At 37.5% G+C, this 22,542-nt stretch overlaps 1 protein-coding gene across 8 annotated transcripts in view; it reads right to left on the bottom strand.

The window, feature by feature from the left end:
- Positions 1–1,714: 1,714 nt before the first annotated feature.
- Positions 1,715–22,542, bottom strand: part of PDLIM5 (PDZ and LIM domain 5) — a 196,142-nt gene continuing 175,314 nt past the window's right edge. For all 8 annotated transcript variants that reach the window (XM_070505354.1, XM_014839400.3, XM_070505353.1 and 5 more), the window contains 4 exons: positions 11,158–11,338; positions 8,620–8,740; positions 6,376–6,491; positions 1,715–4,987 (listed from right to left, as the gene is read on the bottom strand). In XM_070505354.1, the coding sequence (XP_070361455.1) occupies positions 4,898–4,987; positions 6,376–6,491; positions 8,620–8,740; positions 11,158–11,338 (508 nt within the window). In that variant the 3' untranslated portion in view covers positions 1,715–4,897. The remainder of the gene's footprint in view (positions 4,988–6,375; positions 6,492–8,619; positions 8,741–11,157; positions 11,339–22,542) is intronic.

A 22,542-nucleotide genomic window follows, 5' to 3' on the forward strand; every position in this document is an offset into this window, starting at 1 on the left:
TCCTTCTTGGCAAACTTGTCTTTAATAGGGCTCCCTCAGTGCTCTGCCATTAATGCCAATCACCAAGCACTAAGCACGCCATGCTTTTCCCCAACTCTGTGTTCAAGGTGTGGAGGCCACACCTTTCTTATTAATCATTGATGTAATCTTGCCACCTACTCAGACAGCTCCTAAATCACTGACTAAAGAGCAAAAGGTCAGTAATATAATACCACAGACGACTGAGTTGTTCTAAATTCTCTTCATAAAGTGAACAGTTGAACGAATCAGACACTTGCCACATTGAAAACACTATGCATGTCTCCTAAGTATGATAAACACACAGGCGACTTTTGACTTTCGGGGGGAAAGGGATTCTTTCACAAACGTTTGGGCTTCGTGCTTCTTGACTTAAATGCTCTCATTCATAAGAACAACACAGAACTGCATCAGTCTGCGACTTCTCTTGGGCAGCCATGGGTCCCGGCCCCTTTCCTCTGTTAAATTTTAAATACTGCAAAGGAACCATTTTCCCTGTGAGGCTCCCACACTTGGGATGAAACCTCCTCTGCGGAATTTTGGCACCCTATTAATTAGCAGTTATGAGTGGGAGCTGCTCTCTCTCAGCAACTCCTATTCTGCCATCAGTCAAGTGTGATTCTGTAATAAATTCCCACGAAGCAAACTATTTCTGGTAATTCTCCCTAATTAACACCAGGCCCGCTAATAATACATCAGTCTCTACGTGTTTCTGATATAACCAAGATCTTGTCTGAGAGTACTCCAAGAGGGAAACCGCCAACCTAAATTAAGCTTTTGCTGGCAAAAAGGATTTTATATATAGTTCTGTAAGAAAACCTTTGATAATCTTATACTGGGGAGGTTTTGAGCATAAAGCATTGAACGACAGCGAGGCTTGTTCAGGTCTGAGCACTGAATGGGGGTTTACTGTGAACACACGCTGTTGAGTCTTACGCCTATAAATCTTGTCCTGGATTACTGTTTCTTAACGAAGGAATGACAGATCTCTTATTTTGTCGGTGCATTTTAATGTGCAATGACGTGATTGATAGAAACCAAACAGCAGCTATTAAAATGTCAGATGCCGACTTGATGCTCTTATAAGTTTGGCTTCTGGAGTTTAATATACTGTGAGCAAATAGACTTGAATTTGTGTTTTATTTCCAATATATAGTCTGCAACAGAAATATTTCCTCTTAACTTTATACAGTTGGGAAAAAATCTTACTCAAGTCAATAAACAAACGAGGAATAGGTGGGCCGACCTAGTTACAGAAAAGTGAGCTAATGAGATCAGGATGAGTTAAGCAGGAAGTAACATACTGTGGCCAACGAAAAATGTAGACGGGGACTTAGGTTGTTTGAATACGATATACAATATATTGCTAGATATAACAGGTTATTCCAATGAATAATTTCAGCAACAAATATTTTTTAAAAGACAATAGAGCTTATTTATCTATTAATTCACAAAGATTTATTGTGTACCTATTACATGAAGAACATAAAAATGAATTAAAGTAGAATAAATGTGGCAGTATTTTCAAATGTGTTTTTTCTGAGACATTTTGATAAGCAAAGGTCATAGAAGACGGAGTCTTCTAAGAATTATTCCTCTCATCCTATTCTGTGAACATGACTTCTTCCCATGATGACTTCATGGAAACTACCGGCTACCAATCCCCTGCCCCCCAAAAACACCCCAGGAGAGCTCGTGTAGATCACTGCAGCCATTTATTTATTATGTGTACATCAAGGCGTTACTATACTGATTATATTTCTCATGTGGTTTTTAATTAGAAAATGTATCCAAAAGCAATACAGCACAGACAGATACAAACCTAAAAACTTAAAGAAACAGAAGACAGAGATTAATATTAATGATACATTGAGAATCCAAACCCAATACCCTACATCTGGGGGATGGAGGGGCACAAACTGAAGCCCCATTAGATTTGCGTAACACGATTCAGTACATTTTCCCTTCCCTGATGTCTGAAAAGCCTCTCCTTCCAATAGGGATGACCAAACTCCAAATATCATAAAAATTACCAGAACACAAGATTCACACTTGAGCAGGGAGAGGCGGGAATTATTGTCTATAAAACTGGTTCTCATATAGTCCCCTTGAAAATGGTACCAAGAACACATTTCTGTTGTAGATAATTTTTAAATATAACGCTGCACTAATATTTTCAAGATTTAAACTCTTATTTTTATTTATCGTAATACTGTGATCAAATAATTAGGTTTTAGTTTTTGACTCTAAATGTAACGTGAATCAGTAGGAAACATGTATGCTGCTGCAAGCATAAGCAGGGAGCATCACTCTTAGGCTGCTACCTTAGCGGGCAACATTCAGTCCTTGCAAGTCTAGAGAAATGTTCTAAATCTCAACCTATCACTGAATTTGGAAATTGAGAAATCCAGGTAGGGGGTGTTTAAGAGTCACGTACTGTGATTTTAATCCATATCATACTGAGTACCCCACTCCAAAATATACATCCAGAGAGACTAAAAGTAAATGCTCTATAGCAAAGAGGTAATAATTAGAAAAATACTACTGACATGGAATATTTATAATAAGAAAAATAAATACTCAGGGAGCTCACCAGAAGAATAAAGTGCTCTGCCAGTTATTAAAAGATTAATGCTGGTGTATTGAATATGGCGTTCCCCACTGGAAAATACAGAGATTCTTCTGGGTTATAATCAGTATGTGTTTCACAGGATTAACTGGTTTGGAGCAGATAAAGCTTTGCCACGGAAGAGGAGGACAAAGCACAAAGACAAAATGATAAATTAGGAAGCAACATTACCCTTTTAGGGATAAAACTTAGAGAAATGCAACATTACGCTCCACGAATAATACATAGAAAAGTCTAATAAAAATTATATCCTTAATGTAAGATAATTTTGTAAGAAATCCAGGTCAAATAAAATTCTTTGAAGGAAATACCCAAATGCCATTGACTTATCAAATACTATCTTGGCATATAATCTATAAAGGCAAAACTAAATAACAAAAAAAAAACCCTCTACCACACCAAAACAAAACCCCCAACTCCTTTTATTATTGTATAAGCAACAGACTGACACTGAGACACGTGACAGTCCACGCCAGCCAGCACGTCTTCCCAGGGTGCTTTCAGCAGCAATGAGAAATAACACACGATTCAGTCCCAGCACTTCAACAACACCGTCCTGCCTCCCTCCACAACGGAGGGGAGGAGGGAGCTGGGATTGCCACTGGTGACGCATTCACTTTGCCACTTTGAGAAGGGGGACACCTTCTCATTCCTTTATCCCCAGTTAACTATTATCTGCATATAATATTAATCTGCTCGACCATAAATTAACAGCTTTCAGGATAGATGCCTTGGGAAGTTCTTAGGGAGGTTAAACAAATACCTTAGCTAAGCCCTCCCTCCACAACAAACACGCACACAATGGAGGTGAAAGGTCACTGAGGACGGGGCAGGAAGGACCTGGGGCTCTGTCTCAACTTTAAAAGCACCTTGCCCCAAACAGATTTAAATTATAACTCAGTGCGATCCTGGGCTTTCATCCATTCTGGAAACAAAGAGAAAACTATCAAACGCCACCATCTCTTTTCTCACTGGGCAAAGAGGATCCGTGATTTTGCCATAATTGTTTCTCTGTCTTCATGTGGTTATCTACATAACTTTTCTCCTCCAATGAAGAAAAGAAATAATGGGCCAGTTTGAGTTATTAATCATATTCCCCTCTCAGATGACCAAACCCCTGTGAAGAAAACTTTCCAAACTTGGTGATCACATTCAGGAAGTGGTTCACTTATTACTGAGAGAGAAGGGCCAAAAACAAAATCTAGATTTTATCATATCTCCAAGCCCATCTTTTATTTTTCTAATGTAGAATCAAAGACAAAGAATTATTCTGCAAAGAGAGCTCTCAAACCTTCATCAGTCAGTACATAACTCTGAAACTCATCTAACTGATTCACTGTCCAAAAAGGGGGAATTTTTAAAACTTCTGGATCCAATCCTCTGATTGACCGTAATTCCCAACCACATTCTTTTCTACTTATTCTCTTTAAAGAGAGAGAAAACTGTCAGAGTCCAAAGTCATTCAATTAGCTCTTTATCGCAACATGAGGGAAGGGAAAACATTTAAATGGAGTTCGACTAATACAGGTGATAAAACATACACAATGAATAGAAACATCCGTATTTTAGTAAAAAGCAAAAATTTGAGATTTATAAGCTATATGGTGGCTTTTTAGGGGAGGGGGATGAGAGAAAAATATAACATCTCTTATTAACATGACACATTTTGATCAAAAATCTCATTGTCCTTTCCTACTGGAATGATCAACTGTAAAAAAATGTACACACAATGTTTAAAAAACTGACACCTACCACTGGTAAAATTCTCTGTTTAAATTCCTATTTACTGCTATAAAGATAAACACCATTTAAAAAAAAATACTACGTTTCACTTATTGATAAAGTGTAAGGCATCTTCACTGCCTTTTACAGATTTGCTCATCACTACCTAACAAGGAAAGAAAGTATAATTATTTCAGCACAGAGGTTGGAGGTTTTTATTCTAAAATTTAATTCTTCATTAATTAATTCTAAGATGAATTTAATAGTCAACCAGGAAGTTGATTTTTATAAAAGTTATTTTATGGACAGAAAATACAGAAAAAAGTAATAATAAATGCCAAACTGTGTCTTTACTTTACAAAGCCAAATACTTCCTCATAGACTTGGTTTTTAAAGCTGAAATTTATCCCTTCAGGGCCACTATTATTTTTCAAAATTCCATATAAATATTAAATCTAAAAACTAATTGGTAATTTTAATTCTCCTCTTTCTCTTTAAATTTCTTCTCATCTCCTGAACTGTTGACTTTCAAAAATTCACAGAATGAGCATGTTTCTTGCAAAGTGGCTTGTCCTTCTTGGAGAAAAAGGTCTGACCTTCCAAACTTTCACAACATACCTGAAAAAGAAGCATTATTCAAGGGAATATCATTATTTTATCACTTATACACAAGAAGGGGAAAATGATTTTTCACTCAACAGACAATATGACAAATCACTTCAGTTGGCTGTATTAGACACCTGGGCATTTCACAGTTACTACGATATTTCATGTAATCTTTCAAAAGCAAGAATGAATGACTTTTTCCTGGAATGCACTCTAATTTATTTAAGTCACTGATCATTATTTTTCTTTACTGGGAGTGAAGCACTTAGCCCTAATGAAAAAATTAACACATAAAGAGGTCACATTAAATATAATTTCTGTTCCCAAATTCTAACCAATGCTTTAAATCTGCCTCCTGTTGTAGAGAGCCAAAGCATTCAAAAAGAAAACACAATGTGGCTTTGCCAAATGTTCCCAAGCCCCCAAATACACAGGTACAGGATACCCGAGATTTCTTTTTAATTAATTTCTTTGTTTCTTAGAGTGAAAACCCTGGTCAACATCTGGTCGCCGGATGATTACACAGTCAGTTAACTATCCACTTTTATGTCTTCTTGTCTCTCCTACTGCCTTTGTTACTTATAATGCTCGTGAGCAGCTCTACCAGAGAAAGAAGGCAAATCCTCTAAAAGCTGTTACTTTTTATGGATTTTACGAAGTCCAAGAGATGGATGAGATAAATAATGGTAACGTTTGGGGAAATCATTCAACTTCAATTAACATGACTTTTTTCCTGTCATACAATGAGTATTGAAAAATATTAGATATATTAACTCTAATAAAAAAATAAAACATCTAAACAGAGTAACTTTACTGGATATTTACTTTCTAAATTAAAAAATACACATCTTAGGTTAACGTTAATCTCTGAATCTATCATTATATTAAAAATAAAACTAAAAATATTAAAGTATCAAATGAAGTAGGTAAATATATTACTATATATTTATTATAGTCTCAAAAAGAAAAGAATATTCATGGACTATTGCTAAGGAAGGAAATGGATCAACATATAATTTACTTCCAGTGTTTATTCAATAATAGATTTTTATAATTGTTTATCTCTATTTCAAGAATTACATATGTTTCCAAAAATTACTAAAACATTCCAATAAAACAGTTTTAAAAAAAGTAAAGGACTTTTCTGTTTTAAGAAATATATAGCTTCTCCTTGTAAACAAAAATGTATTAAAAATAGGATTTTCTCTAAAGGGGTAGGCATCTTATTCTGCACCAAATAATTTCAAAAGGCGCCAAAAATTCTCATAAACAACTTTCACAATCACTGTAGAAATATTTTTAGGTTTGAAGGACTGAAAGATACTGTTATTGCCACTTCATGGTTAGGCTAGAACGGGCCACACTAAGCCACTTTAATTTGGAAATAGGAGTTTACTTACTGAGCACACGAAGCAAGTGTCATGCCAGGTAGAGCCCAGAGCTTCCAGAAACATGTCGCCAGCCTCTATGGGAAACTCACACCCACGGCATATGGTACCAAAGAGGGCGTAGTAATCTGCAATGGGGGCAGGGGTGTGGGAGACATAATGTAAACACGGTAAAGCTTTAGAATGATAGTTCCTAGAAAGCAGCCACAACTTAGAATTAAGGGAGGTGATGAGGGTAAAGTTAGTAGTAACTGGAAAACTTTCAGATGGCGTAATATTTGGTTTGAGATATATGTACAGCATATTTCAGGTTACCCCAGTAAGCGTTATTTACACAACTTAACATCTTTTATTATATTTTTCCATTTTTCTCATTTTTCTCCAACTACTTAAACACCCAAATACATATGAAGAACAACACTCTTCGATAAGTTAACAACAGATATGACTGTTTCAACAAAATACAAGAGAACTTCCAATAACTAGCAACAATAAGGTTAATGAACTTAAGTCAAGAAGAAATATCTGATTTTAGCAAATTTCACAGTGAATCTGACCTGGTAAGGGGAAAAAAAAGTCACAGGAAACTTCCATGAATAAGTGCCATGACTGAGTTTCTAGCTGGACTGTAACACAACAGTATTAGCCACTTTTTTTGTTTGCTGTATTTTCTTTTCAATTTTATGACTTTATGCTGAAAATCCTTAACCAGAGAACACCACTTACTAGACACAGATCACAGGTTTATAAAATACTAATAGGATTTCCTTCTGAAGAAAGCAGTTTTGACAGGACGTTTCTTTACTATTACTCAATTAGAACTCATCAGCATTTTTATTTTCTTTTTTGTGGCTACTCTCACTACTTGTGTTACTCATGGGCCGCCAAAGTGGAACATGCGAACTTAACCACTGTGCCATCAGGCTGGTTTCAATTTTCGGTTTTAAAAAATATGACTTCTTAGGCTACATTAAATGTGATACTAAGGCTAGATAGGTTATATGTGTTTTGGCTAGATAGAGGCTATCTGCCAGTTAGCCAAAAGGTCTTGAAAAGCTTCTAAAACAAACAGCTCTTTCTTAAAAGAATTAAGTGAATTACAAAATGTGAAATATTCTGGTTGAATCAGGGTAGGCAACTTGTAGCCAGCCTGTCCCAAAACGGCCCATGGGATAGTTCACTGGAATTTCCATAGGGTTTCCTGGCATCTGGTATGGCATAGATCTAGACTGGCCCTAACTAAGGAGCTAAAAGAAACGTGAAAATAAGAAAATATTCAATGGGCAAAGAGGGGTTGAGGGATTTTCAATTCTTTTTTTTTTTTTTTTTGGTGAGGAAGAGTGGCCCTGAGCTAACATTGGTGCCAATCTTCCTCTATTTCGTCTAAGGGATGCCGCCACAGCATGGCTCAATGAGTGTGTGTAGGTCTGTGCCCAGGAGCTGAACCTATGAACCCTGGGCCACTGAAGCAGAGTGCGTGAACTTAACTGTGGTGCCACTGAGCCAGCCCCTAATTTTCAATTTTGAATCTCAAGGTAGAACAACAATAAAACTCCACAGTGGGAAAGCAGCGGTAGCGAGGTGGGGCATGATAAAGGAAAAATATTTTATTTTTTGAACTAGATCTGCATGGTAGTAATATCTAAGTAAGGGTAATATTAACAAATAAGTGTTATGAAAGGTCACTTACAGCCTTTGGGAAGGAAAAGGAAATGTTCACAGGTTAGGTAATAAGACAAATGTAGTAGTCTGGTCCTTAGAGCCTAGTTTATTAAAAACAATTTCACCAAGAAGCAATCCATGCCAGAATTACCCTCTCATTCAGGAACAGTAACAAAGGATTTCCAATTTATTGTCAAGACAGTTGCTTTAAAGAGAAATCAATATCCTGTTCAAAAGTTGAACATTTCTCATGTTTATAACCACTGAAAATTCACTACTGGAGTGTAAGAGATGGCTTCAACCTGCACGATTTGGTAGAATTTATATCCATAAATTATTGGAATTCAAGCAACATATTTTTCTAAGTAATGCTTACATGCTCACTTCTCTTAATGACGTTGGGAACATGTTTTGACAAAGTCACATAAAAATTTTACATAGTTTTTTGCTATATATTTAGACTAACATTAAATGCTCCTAAGATAATTAGGGAAACTATTTTGCCTAGTATTTCCTTTGAACTTTATAGCAATATAAGGGTTAACGTTTTATCTTTATTCAAAATGTAAGAAACGAACGGCTTCAGGACCTTACCAGTCTCACAGTAGGGTTCACCATCCTCCAAGTGGAAAACATTGTTACGGATGGGTTTTCCACAGGCCACACACACGAAACAGGAAACATGCCAAGTTTGTTTCAAGGCATTGATGACTTCCTGTTACAGAAAGGTAATTGGATGTCAAGAAAGAAGACAATACACCAGTGCTTATTCTACTAATGGGACCAATATACCCTTTTAAAGGGACCCAAAGTAGACACACAGGCTGTGTCTTTGCCTTGAGCTTTTCATCTAAGTAACAGGAGACACTTAACGAGAGGCTCACCAATCATCTAAACTGATGCACTATATAATATGTGCGTTCTTCACAAATCAACATCAGTAAACTTATTTAAAGAATGATTACTGTGGTATTTAAACATTATACATGTGGTAAATAAAGTAAGCTGCAACACATTCTGCTTTCTCTCAAAAGGGTGTCAGGAAACATTAACTTATAAAGGTTTCATAGTTATATCTTGAAAATGTCATGGAGGAAGGGCAAAACATTTAAAAACTAAAACAAACCTATACTTTGGTGCATTATGGAAGCAATAACATAATCAGTGTAATCCAATCAGCTTAACACGTGTTTAGATTTGGGAAACCAGCTGTGACTGCACTAAGCACACGCTCAAATGAGTGTCTAAAATTTGAACCATAATGCATGGATTCCAGTCAACAATGGCCCTATGGGTAAACAGACCAAGCTTCAAAGACTTGGGCCAGATTTTAATTAGGAAAAGAAGTTTTGGGAAGTTGATTTTGCAAGGAATCATTTCTTTAGGTTGAGAGAGATGGAGCCATTAAAAGTCATTTTGAAGAATAGTTAATAAATTATTTCCATAACATTTATTACAAAAAAAGAGGATGCTATACATAAAGTATGGTTACAATTTTCTAAATGAATTACTTCTAAAGAGCAAACTGGAAGAAAATACATCCTAAGGTTAACAGGAATTATCTGGGATTGGTAAATGTATAGGTCATTTTAATTTTATTCTTTACATTTTTTGTATTTTCTAATTGTTGTAGAGTGAAATATTTTCTTTTATAATAAAAAAATCATCAAAAGAAAATAAAGTGATATACAATAAGTCATTAGCTAAAGAAAATGCCATAGTTCACTACTAAAGGACAAGAGGAAGAAATGACAGTTGTGCAGATCCGAAAAGATCACCATGAACATGTACAACAAACGTACAGTGAGTCCAATCATTTCCCAAGGCTTCCAGAACGCACTTCCTTTCTATCCTCGAGAAGATTACCATGCCTTCTTCAGTAGGCAAGCAAACCACCAAAACACAATCCAGAGAATCTGTCCCTTCAGTGAAGTTCTGGTCCATCTCTAAAGCAATGAGCATAAGGCCCACTTCCTAGACCCTCATTTGCTTCTAAGAGGTTTACCTGACTTTGTTTTATTAATTACTCTAGAATCCACAGAAAACTTTTATATACTAAAACAGTATTAATATATATTCTACTTATGAATTATTTGTCATTTGGGAAGGAATAGCCTGAATTATTCTACTCTTTTGTTACCAACATGTTGTACAAATTAATAATACAGAAATATTTCATGTGGTGTATTTACAATTTAAGTGTCCTCAAAGTTTTGGACCCATTTAAAGATGGGTCCTAATTTCTAAAATTAAGACTACTCAATAATTCATACTACCTTTTCTCTCAACTGATATGAATTAGAGTTTCATTATTATATTTTCATATTGAGAATATTAGAATTCAGCAATGCCATTTTCAACTTCTGTATGAGTTTTGTATGAGACCACGCATTTTTGGCTGCTTCTAAAAAAAAAAATTCCAACTCCTGGTCACCCATAGGAAATGCCTAACCCTTACTTTGTAGATGCAAACTGGGTATTCCAGAGCAGGAAATTCATTCATTCATCATTATTTATTATGATTCTGACTCCTAAATGACTTCCTTCTTGCAAAAAAAAAAAAAAAAAGGTGTGGTTTGATTATTTTTCTATCACATGTACACTCTCATAAAACTGAGGTTATATTTTTAAACATTATATGCATTCAAGAAAAATATCATTTATAAGCCTCATGTTTTATGTATTTCATGAGATCTGTGCCCTGTGCCTGAACTCTGACAAATGGGGGAACGCTGCTCTTATAAAAGCTATGGAATTTAATTTAAAACAGTGGAGGTGTCAGTTCTGAGAACTCTGATGTGTGTGGTCCTGTGCGACCTCCTCATTCCTGAGCAAACAGGGTCCTGTTGAGGTGGCACACCCGCAGTAAATTATTTTCTCCCCACAGTGGTTAGACTTTCACTAGACAAACCAGCCCTCAGTAAGACAAAACCAAAGACAACTTAACCCCAGGAGTCCGATATACTTCAACAGGGGTCTATTTAGTTTTGCTTTACAATAATAAACAGTGATGAAAGCAGAGAGGGAATCAAGCAAGAAGAAAATAAAAAGCAAAAATGATGGAAGGGTTTCATAACAAAAAATTATCCTGCATGAAAACTCACTCAGAATAAAAACGTTTCCAATACTTACTCCAAGGATCTTCCTTTGGCATCGACCACATTCAGGAGCAAAGAACTTCTCATAGCAGAGCTCACAATACAGGGCTCCCTTCTCCTCCACAAATCCAATGTAGGCCATCGTATTTTTGCAGTGCGCACAGTTAAATTCTTCCGGGTGCCAAGATTTCCCCAGTGCCACCAGGTATGGTCCCCTGCCGAAGAAAGAGATCAAGTTGGCTCAGGAACAAAAGTTTGTAAAGTGAGCCTGCATAGGACTTCTTTTATGAATGTCCAAACAATTACATACTTGCTCAATTCTCCTTCTCGAGGAGTGAACACATGGGTGCAGTCAATTCACACAGGAACTCTCTGTGCGTTTATGTGAAGAGAAAGGGCAGAGGAGTCAGAGCGCCTAAGGGATTCCTTCAAGAAAGGTCAGCGCCTCCACTTCTTTCTGTCTTCAAAGAGCTGGTGGTTACGTTTTTTGAGCTGCAGTGAGTGAGTCTGTCTGTGTCATGAGTATGACTGCGAATGAGGATGTTAACTTGGACAGAAAATGAAGTCACCAGAAAAAAATATATGGCTTATGGAGACCAGAATTTAACATTTTTATAAAATAAACAAAGGAAAAATTTCAATTTGGTAATGTCAGAGGCTTAAAAACAGTAATAATTATTACCTGAGAAAAAAATCCTAGTTAACTTCTCTTCCCCACACAAGGTTTCATATACTTATTTCTCAACTTCATTAAACCCGTCAAATCCTCACCCTCCAAAATGACTACAGAAACTGTAAACTGGATATTAGAGATCGTCTGAAGCTACTTAGAAAGGTTTTATTGAATTCAAACATGACTGACTCTTAATGTACATTTGTATCAAGGTAACGCATTTGTTAAGAGATTTTTTTCCATTAAATACTATACAGTCAGGAACTGATAAGATGGGTTTGGTTTGCTTGACAGGAATCCATTACGAAGCCTTATCTAGTCAGGCAGCCTGCGGAGATGAACGAGTGTAGCCTCGGCAACATACTTTTCAGTAGCTACATCTCATTAATTGTTATTCACAGAGTGGCTTTACCTCCAAGGCACTTTTACATTTATCTAATTTGTCCCTGCAACACTCCTGTGAGACAGACCAGGGCAGTTTTTATGAACTCCGTTTAACAGACGGAGAAGCTGAGATACGGAACGTTCAAAAGATATGACACGTATCATCAAACCCCTGAGTGAGTGAAGGCCAGAAGCTGACTTTCCTGATTCTAGCATGCTGCTCTAGTCAACCGGCACTGTCTCTGACCTCATGACCACCACTGATCCTCACTGAGTGACCACAGGCTAAGTGTTCGTAAGCCTTGGATGCCTGACTTCTAGGCAGATGTTAACAGGAAAAGTCACAGTAATGAGCATCACAAAGTCGAAGCATTTTTTAGTCTTTGACAATAAACAGTCTTTGGTATTCAGCACCTATTTCCCACTGGGAAATTCCTTGCAAATACATTGATATTTACTCAGAACCAGCACCTAATTCTGCAAGAGTCAAGAAAGCAGAAAGGCTCTTGACGAATGATGAAAACGTGTTCTGTGTGGTCCAAGACGGTGTTTGCTAGCCCCTGTTTTTGTTAACTTGTTTCTTATTAATAATATGATGTCATTTTGTATGAGCTAGTGCATGCAGCTCTCTAAGCATTTAAGACAAGTAGTTTATTATTACTTTTTAAATGTCAGGGTGCTATAGTTTTATTATCACTAACAAGGAATGCCTTTGTTAACCAATTCCTGCCAGGAAAAAAAAATGGCGACAGGTCACCTGTTCTGTAACCAAGTATGTTCCATTCGGCAGGTTGTCCCTCAATTTTTAACTGGTTTATAAATAACAGTCCTACTTAACAAGTGCCTTCATTTCATTTCCTCAGTATATATCTGGCAAGTACTCTACCTTCAGAGATAAACTAAGGAGTCACAATGCTCAAAGCTAGACAACTTTTAAAGAGTGTTCTGAGCTCTTCCACCAGGTGGGTATCTGGTTATACAGGCTTGAAAAATCTGCCAGGCTAACTTTACTGTGACTGTAACAAAGAGTGTGGTAGAACTCGGGGATTTTATGCTGCCATTTGTCTTGGACATTAGGGTAGATTCAAAACAATTTACTGGGTGAATTTTTTATTAGGGCCTATCTTCAGCCATCCATAAGGTTAGATGGCCCCTTGAGGCAGTGTCCTTATTTAGTTTTTTTTTTTCTCCTTCTTCTCCCCAAAGCCCCCCGGTACATAGCTGTATATTTTAGTTGTAGGTCCTTCTAGTTATGGTATGTGGGATGCTGCTTCAGCATGGCTTGATGATCGGCGCTAGGCCTGCACCCAGGATCCGAACCAGCGAAACCCTGGACTGCCGAAGCAGAGTAAGCAAACTTAATCACTCGGCCACAGGGCCGGCCCCCTTATTTAGCTTTTCAGTTTGCAAATTAAGTCAATCCAACCTCAAACTTCACATTCTGTTAAAGCGTTAAGTATTGGTATGCACTTGGAGTAAAGAGCTTCACTCCTGAAACATGTCTATCACTGTTAGCAAACATTTAACAAAGTTCATCTGAGAAAAAAAAGACATTTAAAAACAATGACACGCAATCCATTTTCCAGATTTCCTAAAATATGTGTTTAGCGCAAGTCAGACCCGCAGAGAACCAGGTTCTGCGATCACACATATTGGGCTGCCCCAGTCCACAGAGTATTCCTGTAGTGCCCAGCGCCCAGCACTCGGTGTGACACATGAGTCTGCAGGGCCACTTGTCACAGGAAACAGCTCTACAACAGTACCCCCGCCCTGCCTGCAACTCAGGGTCAGTTTCACATGGACTCCTTGGAGAAATTCCTTGCAGGTTTTTGTAACCAGAATAATTTTGCTTCTTTTGAGCAATGCGTTTATTTTTATCTCATTGTATAGTAAATTGGAAAATTAACTTTCCTTTTTTGTTGATCATTAGAAGGCCTAAAGACAAATTTAGTCTAACCAAAGGCAAATATGCACGTCACTGCAGGTTTTGTCCAGTCTCAATGACAAATTTTTGTCCAGTCTTCATTTTTAATGGTTCCATCCATGATTTTCATTCTTCTTGTGCTCCCTTTTGTAATTTAGATTTTCTTACATTTCATGTATTCTTAAGTGTTTTTAAAAGCTTTCTAGAATAGAGTCCACTGAAAATAAAAACGATCATCCATTGAAAGGATAACTTTAAGATATTTCCTTAATTTCTTTATCAGATTTGAATAGTGAAAGATCTTAACGATAGTGAAGAAACTCCCTCTGCACCTTTCAAAGGGGAGTTGAAAATGACCCTTGCTCCGGCCAGATCTTTCTCAAACACACACGCTCAGTGCTGATACTGGCTTAACTTGACACTCCTTGGCTGCGCTGAGAACATCTTTCCTCATCAATGCCCTCGAAGTTCTGTGCAGATTAGACAATAAAATCTCTTACATATAACAAAGTACTGTCTTCTGTGTGTCAGCAGAGACTAATTTAACAAATTCATTAACACAGGATTAACACTGAAGAAGTTCTTCTTGTTCCAGGCAGGCTTGGGTTTCCATTTGTGAAGTGGGACAGGCTTGGATAACTGCGAAGTGGAATTAAGCATTCAGCTCCCTCTTAGAGCACCGTGCGCCCTATGAGCCCTCACTAAATACTCGTTGACTGACAAGAGAAGAGAGGGAGAGAGTAAAGGCACTGACCGGCTGAGAGAGAGGAGCTGTGGCATGAAACATTTACCCTGCTTATCTTCTGTGAGACTTATGCCAAAAAGCAAAAAGAAGAAAGGTAAGGAAGGATGCCAAGGAAGAGTTAAGAGGAGAAGAAAAGCTTACAAGCAGTCAGGAAGTGAAAGGCACTGCAAATTTCCACAGGCCTAATCTAACAGGGATTCAGCTTCAGAATCAAATGCTGACTCTTCGCTTCCCTTTGTTAGTTAATTCTCACCACAATCCTCAGTGATGGAAATTAACTCTATAAATAGATGAAGAAAACACAGGAGAAGTTAGCCAACTTTCCTAGATCATGTGGATGACGAACTGTAAGGCTGGAATCCTCCAGGGCCCAGCCACTACAGATTAAAATATTATTCAACCAAAAGCCACTGCATCAATACAAGTTAAAAACAAAAAAAGAAGTTACAAGATCAAAAGAAGTTAATCAACAAAAGTTAAAAACAAAGCCATGTAGCAAAGAACTCACCTGCTCAAAAACAAATATGGAATCTGATATTCTACTTAACTAGATATAATAAATAACAAACACGTATAAGCCAGTTTTATGATAGTCAACTTGTAGGAAGGGCCTGGCATGAGCAAACAGTTCAAGAATAGAGTGAAATAGAAAAGACTATTGGGAGAAATTGCACACACAGTCACAAATATACACAAAGACACATGAGGAAGAGAGGAGAGTAACACACAGTGACTATCTTTCAAGATTTACAATATTTGAAATTAGAAATATTAAGAATCCTTCCTAAAATTTAGAAACACCATATTTTTGACACCCTTAATTTTTCACTTCTAGTGGATTATGCCCAAACTTTCCAATTTGGAACATTAAAAAATATAGTTCTCCTTTCACTGAGTATCATCTTCAATTCCTAGCTTCTTAAAACACTGCATTTAAAAGGTTGTGAGGCCAACTATAGCTTTTTATTTAAAGGCACAAATGACTTGCTCCTCAAGAATAAATGCACAGGTAAAATGAGCCCAAACATAATAGTCAACAAAAAGAACAAGTTCTAAAAAAAGGTAACATTAATTGATAATTTTAAAAAAAGCTTATTAGAGACAATTACAGTCAGTTCTTTATATTGAGGTTATTATAAAATCAGAAAAGCAGGAGAAATGCGATTCTATATAATAAGACAAGTGGGATATAATTTCACCTTGGCAAGACTAACATCACACATTCCTCCAAATATTTTTAAAAAGTTCACTCATCGACTGGACAAATATTTACTAAATGCAGTGATATGTGCCAGGCACTGTTCTAGGAGCAGAGAACGTGGCAAGAAACAAAGGCAGAAAAAGCCGTGCACACGTGGAACTTACATTCTAGTATGCGGGAGAGAAACAACCAATAAGAGAAATGAATAAAGTATCTGGTATGTTAGAGGTCAAGTGCTGGGGAGAAAAATGAAGCAGACAGGGGAGATGGGGCGACTGCAGGGGGAGGGGTGGGAGGATTTAAATAGGGTGGCCAGGGCCCCCTTGATATTTGAGTAAGGATCTGAAGGAGGTGAAGGTGAGCTCTGCGTAAACCTAGGGGAAGAGAATCCGGGAATAGGGAACAGCAAGTGAAGGGGCCTGATGAAGGGGACCGGGGTATTCAAGAACCAGCAAGAAGGCCAGTGTGTCTGGAGTAGAGGGACCAAGGGAGAAATGAGCCAGCAATAAGAAGAGAGAAATAAGGAGGTGGGGGGAGGGGAACTGTGCAGGGCCTTTAGGCCATTGTGAGGATTCTGGCTTCTACCAAAAGCGAAGCCATTATAGCATTTCAAGCAAAAGAGTAACATGATCTGATTTATGTTTTATTGGGATTACTCTAGCTACTGTGTTGATAATAGACAGGGAGAGGGCAAAGGCAGAAGCAGATAGATTAGTTAGGAAACTACTCCATTATCCCAGGTGAGAAATGACAGTGGCTTGGATTGGGGTGGCAGTCTTAGAAACAGTGAGAAGTGTTCAAATTCTGGATGTATCTACAAGTTTAGAGCCAAAAGGATGTGCTGATAGATCACATGAGGTCTGAGCAATTGAGAAAATAGAGCTACCACTAACCGAGAAGGGGAAGACAGGGAGAAGAGAAGGTTTGGTAAGTAGAGTTCTAATATGGCCCCCAAGATTCCTGCCCAGTGTGTACATGGGCTGTGTAATTCCCTCCCCTTGAACCTGGGTGGGACCTGTGAATATGATGGGATATCACTCTGTGATTAGATTACTTCACGTGGCAAAAAGGGCTATGCAGATGTAACTGAGTTCCCTAATCAGCTGACACTGAGTTAATCAAGATGTAAGTTAGCAAAAGTGAGGCCATCTTGTTTTGCTACATGGCCCCAGCCCTGTGTGACAACTCGCTGCTCTGCACGTACTTTAAAAAATTCCCATGCTCTCCTGATTTATGGCCTCCACTTACGTATGTACTCCCTGATACCTGGATAAATTAAAACTTTGTTCTATGAGTTTCTCTCCAGGAACAGGCTGACCACAGGTGGGAAACACACCTACAACGTATCCATCACAGCTGACAGAAGAATAGAACAATGTGATTCCTGGAGCCAGTGATGCCTGGAGCCCAACATCCTTGAAGCCCCTCTTCATTGCCCATCTTCCCTATAACTGCCTCAAGATTCTGTAAACCTTGAAGACGGGTTTTGAGTCATTAGTTATCTGTCTTCCAATTAGCTGGCTAATCTAATTAAACTTCCTTTCTCAATCTCCAACTTATTGTGATTAATTGGCTCAGATCACAGTGAGCAGAGTGAGCTGCTGCTCAGTATCAAAGAGAGATTATCCTAGATGGGCCCTGGCTTTACCAGGTGAGCCCTAAGATAGCTAAAAAGCAACAGCAGATGCTCCCCTGCTGGCCGAGGAACAAAGCAGTCATGTTGTGAACTCCCTAAGGTGGGGTGGACTCTGGAAGCTGAGGGCCTCAGACCTACAGCTGTAAGGAACTGAATTTGGCCAACAACCTAACTGAGCTTGGAAGAGGGGACCCTGACCTCTAGACGAGATCTGCAGCTCAGCTGACACTGGATTTCACCTGGGCAGATGCTGAGCAAAGGATTCAGCTAAGCCATGCCCAGACTTGTGACCCATAGAAACTGTGAGAGAATAACTTGTGTTGTTTTTAGTCATCTGAGTCTTCTTCTTTTCTTTACTTTAGCTACAGATTTGTTTAACCTTGTTGATCTTCTAAAAAAAAACCAACTTTTGATTTCATTGAGTTTTTTATTTAAAAAAAATTCTCTATTTCATTGATTTCCTCTGTAATCTTTATTATTGCCTTCCTTCTGCTTGCTTTAGGTTTAGTTTGCTCTTCTTTTTCTGGTGTCTTAAAATGGAAGGTTATGTATTGATTTGAGATAATTTTCTTCTTTAATACAGACAGTTGCAGCTATAAATTTCCCTCTAAGCACTGCTTTAGCTGCACTGAATGTTTTGCTGTATGTTTTCATTTTCATTCATCTGGAAGTATTTTCTGATTTCCCTTGTGATGTCTTCTCTGACCCATTGGTTATTTAGGAGTGTATTGTTTAATTTCTACTTATTTGTGAATTTCTCACATTTTCTTCTGTTATCAATTTCTAATGTCATTCCATTCTTGTCAGAGAACATACTTTGTATGACTTCAGTCCTTTTACATTTATTGAATCTTGTTTTATGGCTTAATATATGGTCTATCCTGGAGAGAATGTTCCAGGTGCACTTAAGAAGAATATATATTCTCCTCTTGTTAGATAGGCTGTTCTATTGATGTCTGTCAAGTCTATTTAGTATATAGTGTTGTTCAAGGCTTCTAATTCTTGTTGACTTTCTGTGTAGGCCTTACATCCATTATTGAAAATGGTGTACTGAAGTTTCCAACTATTATTATTGAATTGTCTATGTTGTTCCCTTCTGTTCTGCCAGTTTTTGCTTCATGTATTTTGAGGCTCTGTTGTTAGATGAATGTATGTTTATAATTGTTATACCTCCTTGATGGGTTGAATTTTTTATCACTATAAAATGTCCTTCTTTGTCTCTAGTAACAAGTCTTTTCTTAACACCTATTTTATCTGATTAGTACAGTCACTCCAGCTCTCTTGTGGTTACTATTTGTATGATAAATCTTCTTCTATACTTTTACTATTTGTATATTTTAATTTAAAAGTGTGGTCTGTTATAGGCAGCATATAGTCAGATGATGATTTTATCTACTTTGCCACCCACTGTCTTTTAATTAGAGTGTTTAATCTATTTACATTTAATGTAATTACTGATAAGGTAGGATTTACAAGTGCCATTTTGTTTTTTGTTTTCTCTATGTTGTGCCTTTTTTTTTTTGAGGAAGGTTAGCCCTGAGCGGACATCTGCCCCCAATCCTCCTCTTTTTGCTGAGGAAGACTGGCCCTGAGCTAACATCTGTGCCCATCTTCCTCTATTTTATATGTGGGACGCCTGCCACAGTGTGGCTTGATAAGCAGTGTGTAGGTCTGCACCTGGACTCTCAACTGGTGAACCCCAGGCCACCAAAGCAGAATGTGTGAACTTAACCACTGCGCCACCAGGCTGACCCTTATGTCATATGTCTTTTTTGTTCCCTTTCCTACATGAAAGAATGAAAGAGGAATCAAGGTCATCGGCTGACAGTGAGGACAGGAAAGGAGGTATTGGAAGTTTAAGGAGAAAGGAGAAGATATGAAATTGCTTTCTGGGAGAGTGGGAAAGTAAACGTACTAGAGAACTTTTGTCACTATTAAGAACACACCTGAGATTAACAGTCAAGAATTTAAAGTGACACTGATTAGTATGGTTGTGGGTTCCCTCCAGCACATCCTTCAGTTCAGGTGTGGGCAGAGTAGACCAACAGTTGATGTTATCCAGGCTAGTGATTTAGTTAAGTGAATATGGTGAGAGATGGGCAAAGGAATCGAGGATGTATACAAAGGAGTGAGTATTAATTATAATGACTGACTATGGAATTCAGACTGGATAAAAAGGGAAGGGAGGATACTAGGACCTGAGAGACAGTGAAAAGGTATTTGGATCAATGAATTAGAAGTTGCTGGGAGGTGGGAGGTGGGGGGTGGTCAAAGGATTGCTGGACTTGAGGTAATAGAGAAAGAGCGAAAATACAGGTGATAGTTCTTGAAGTAAGTGGGATGCTTAAAAATGAGATTATGGAGGAACTCTAGTTAACGGTAAAGATAAGATCTAGGGTATGACTGAAATTCGGTGGCTGAAGTCGGCTAGAGGGATCACTAAAGTAGAAGATGTCAGGAAATTAAGAGACCTGGCTACTAAAAGAATAATATATATAGATCACCAAAATGGATTTCCATTATTAACATATTTTCCTGAGGCAAGACTGATTTTTCAACTTTACAACTGTGACAATTTAGAACCCTATAGATATAGATACTTTTCCTAAGTACCATGATTCAGGACTCCTTACTAGGGACATAAGGGTCGTACATATATATTTCTTATATTGCTATAAGGGTAGTATGTACCGCTCAGGTACTGACATTATTGTGTTAGGGTTATCTGTGCCAGGGCTTTAACTTCTCTATCAGATGACAAAATACACATGAAAACAGGTACGACAACTTGCACATAAGTTTTCTTTTTTCTTTACTATTTATTTAGTTTATTGAGATATAATTGACATATAACATCGCATAAGTTTAAGGTGTACAATTTGTTGGTTTGATACGTTTATATATTGTAATATGACTACTGTCTCAGTATTAGCTAATAACACTTGCTAAGTTTTCAAGGGACTTTTGTTGTATAAAAGTGTTGTTTTATAAGTAGACTATTGAACCTTAATTGTTTGCCATTCCTTTCAAACAAAAGAAACTGGTTGTTGAAGCTGGATAATCCCCTCTCCCCTTCGCACCAATAGGATTCTGGATCTATCTTATCAGATTTACCATGTTGACATGGTCGTTGATTTGCCTGTTTGTATTTTTTACTGGAGTGTTTAACTGTATTAGTTTGTTGGGCTGCCTTCACAAAGTACCACAGCAGGGGTGGCTTAAACAACAGGAATTAGTTTTTTCACAATTTTGGAGGTTAGACGTCTAAGATCAAGGTGTCGGCAGGGTTAACTTCTAAAGCCTCTCCCCTTGGCTTAGAGCCGGCCATCTATGGGCGTCTGTGTCCTAATCTCCTCCTTCTTATAAGGACATCAATCATATTCGGTTAGGGTCTGCCCTAATGACTTCACTTTACCTCTTTAAAGACCCTATCTCTAAATATAGTCACATTCTGAGGTTCTGGGGGTTACGTCTTGAACCCTATCAAATTCAATATGAATTTCGGCAGAGGCCACAATTCAGTCCATAATATGGACTAAGCTAAAGGAACATGTTTGTGATTTCTATATCAGTGGTGCCTAAAAGTGGTGGCACACAAAACACCCAATGAATGTTGCTTATAAAATGACTATATTTCTACATTAGATAAGAAACCGGAAAAGTGAACCCCAGGCTATCTATATGAGTCTAAGAATGCGTGCATGTGGTACAAAGTCATTTTGGCGGGGAGGTAAGAACCTTTAATTGTTCAACCTATCTATTATTTACTCTCGTCTTTCTCACTTATATATGTTCAAACACTATGAAGAAAAGTACACTGCTACACTCAAGTTAAGGCAGGTCTCCTTAAGCTGTTTTTTCTCCCTGATTTAATACAGTAGCATATATGATTATATGTATACATCTTCATAATAGTTATGTATAGTATACATATTAATATATCTTGGTGTCTATTTTCTTTACACAAAATTAGAACCATACTTTATTTAGAGTTCTGTACTTCTTTTTTTTCATCTTAATATAATACTATAAACATTTTCTTAAATAGTTATAGTTCAAAGCATGAATAAAATTTAAAGTTAGATCTGGGCTCAAATTCAGGTTCTCTCATTTACTATCTATGTGACTTCTGGCAAATACGTAACTTCTCTGTCCTAAGTTTTCTCATCTGTGCAATTAAGGCAGTAACAGCAATGGTCTCACAGAGTTATTATGAGAATTCAGGAAAAATTCTTAGGGTAACATTCGGCATATGCTAAGAACACATTAAACAATTATTATTACTATCTGAAAAGAGGATCTTAATGGCACTATAATATTACATCACATAGATGCTGAAGATTTATGTTCATTCGCATTTTTCACTACAGTAAATCTGAAACCTTGGTCTACGTCTTGCTCATAAATCTTGGTCTGTGTCTTTGGTTGTTTCCTTAAATTCAGGAGCTAACATATTAAGCCAAGAAAGCTTTTGTTTTCGAGTAAAATCTTAACCAGAAGGGAAAATAAAACCTATTAATAAAAGAGCGCTCAGAGATTGAAGTGGATGGTGAGACAGACAAAAAACTCTGAGGCCTCTCCTTGGGGTAACGGAGATGGCTCTGCTTATGAGCAAAGTTTGAAAATCACTGAGCAAGAAACAAATCAATAATGTTAAAATTCCCTCTCACTGGATTAAACAATGGGTTGACTGCAATTGTTCTGATGCTGTGCTGCAGGCAAAGACGGAATAATAGGATTGTGGCTATTTTTTTAAAGCAGTCTATATCTAAGAAGAAATTCGAGCACCATAAATTCTTTCTGTCTTTCACAAAGATGATAAGAAGCTAAATGTGAATGGCGCATTTAACTCCAAG

The sequence above is a fragment of the Equus asinus genome, chromosome 3 (genome assembly GCF_041296235.1).
Source record: "Equus asinus isolate D_3611 breed Donkey chromosome 3, EquAss-T2T_v2, whole genome shotgun sequence".
NCBI lineage: Eukaryota > Metazoa > Chordata > Mammalia > Perissodactyla > Equidae > Equus > Equus asinus.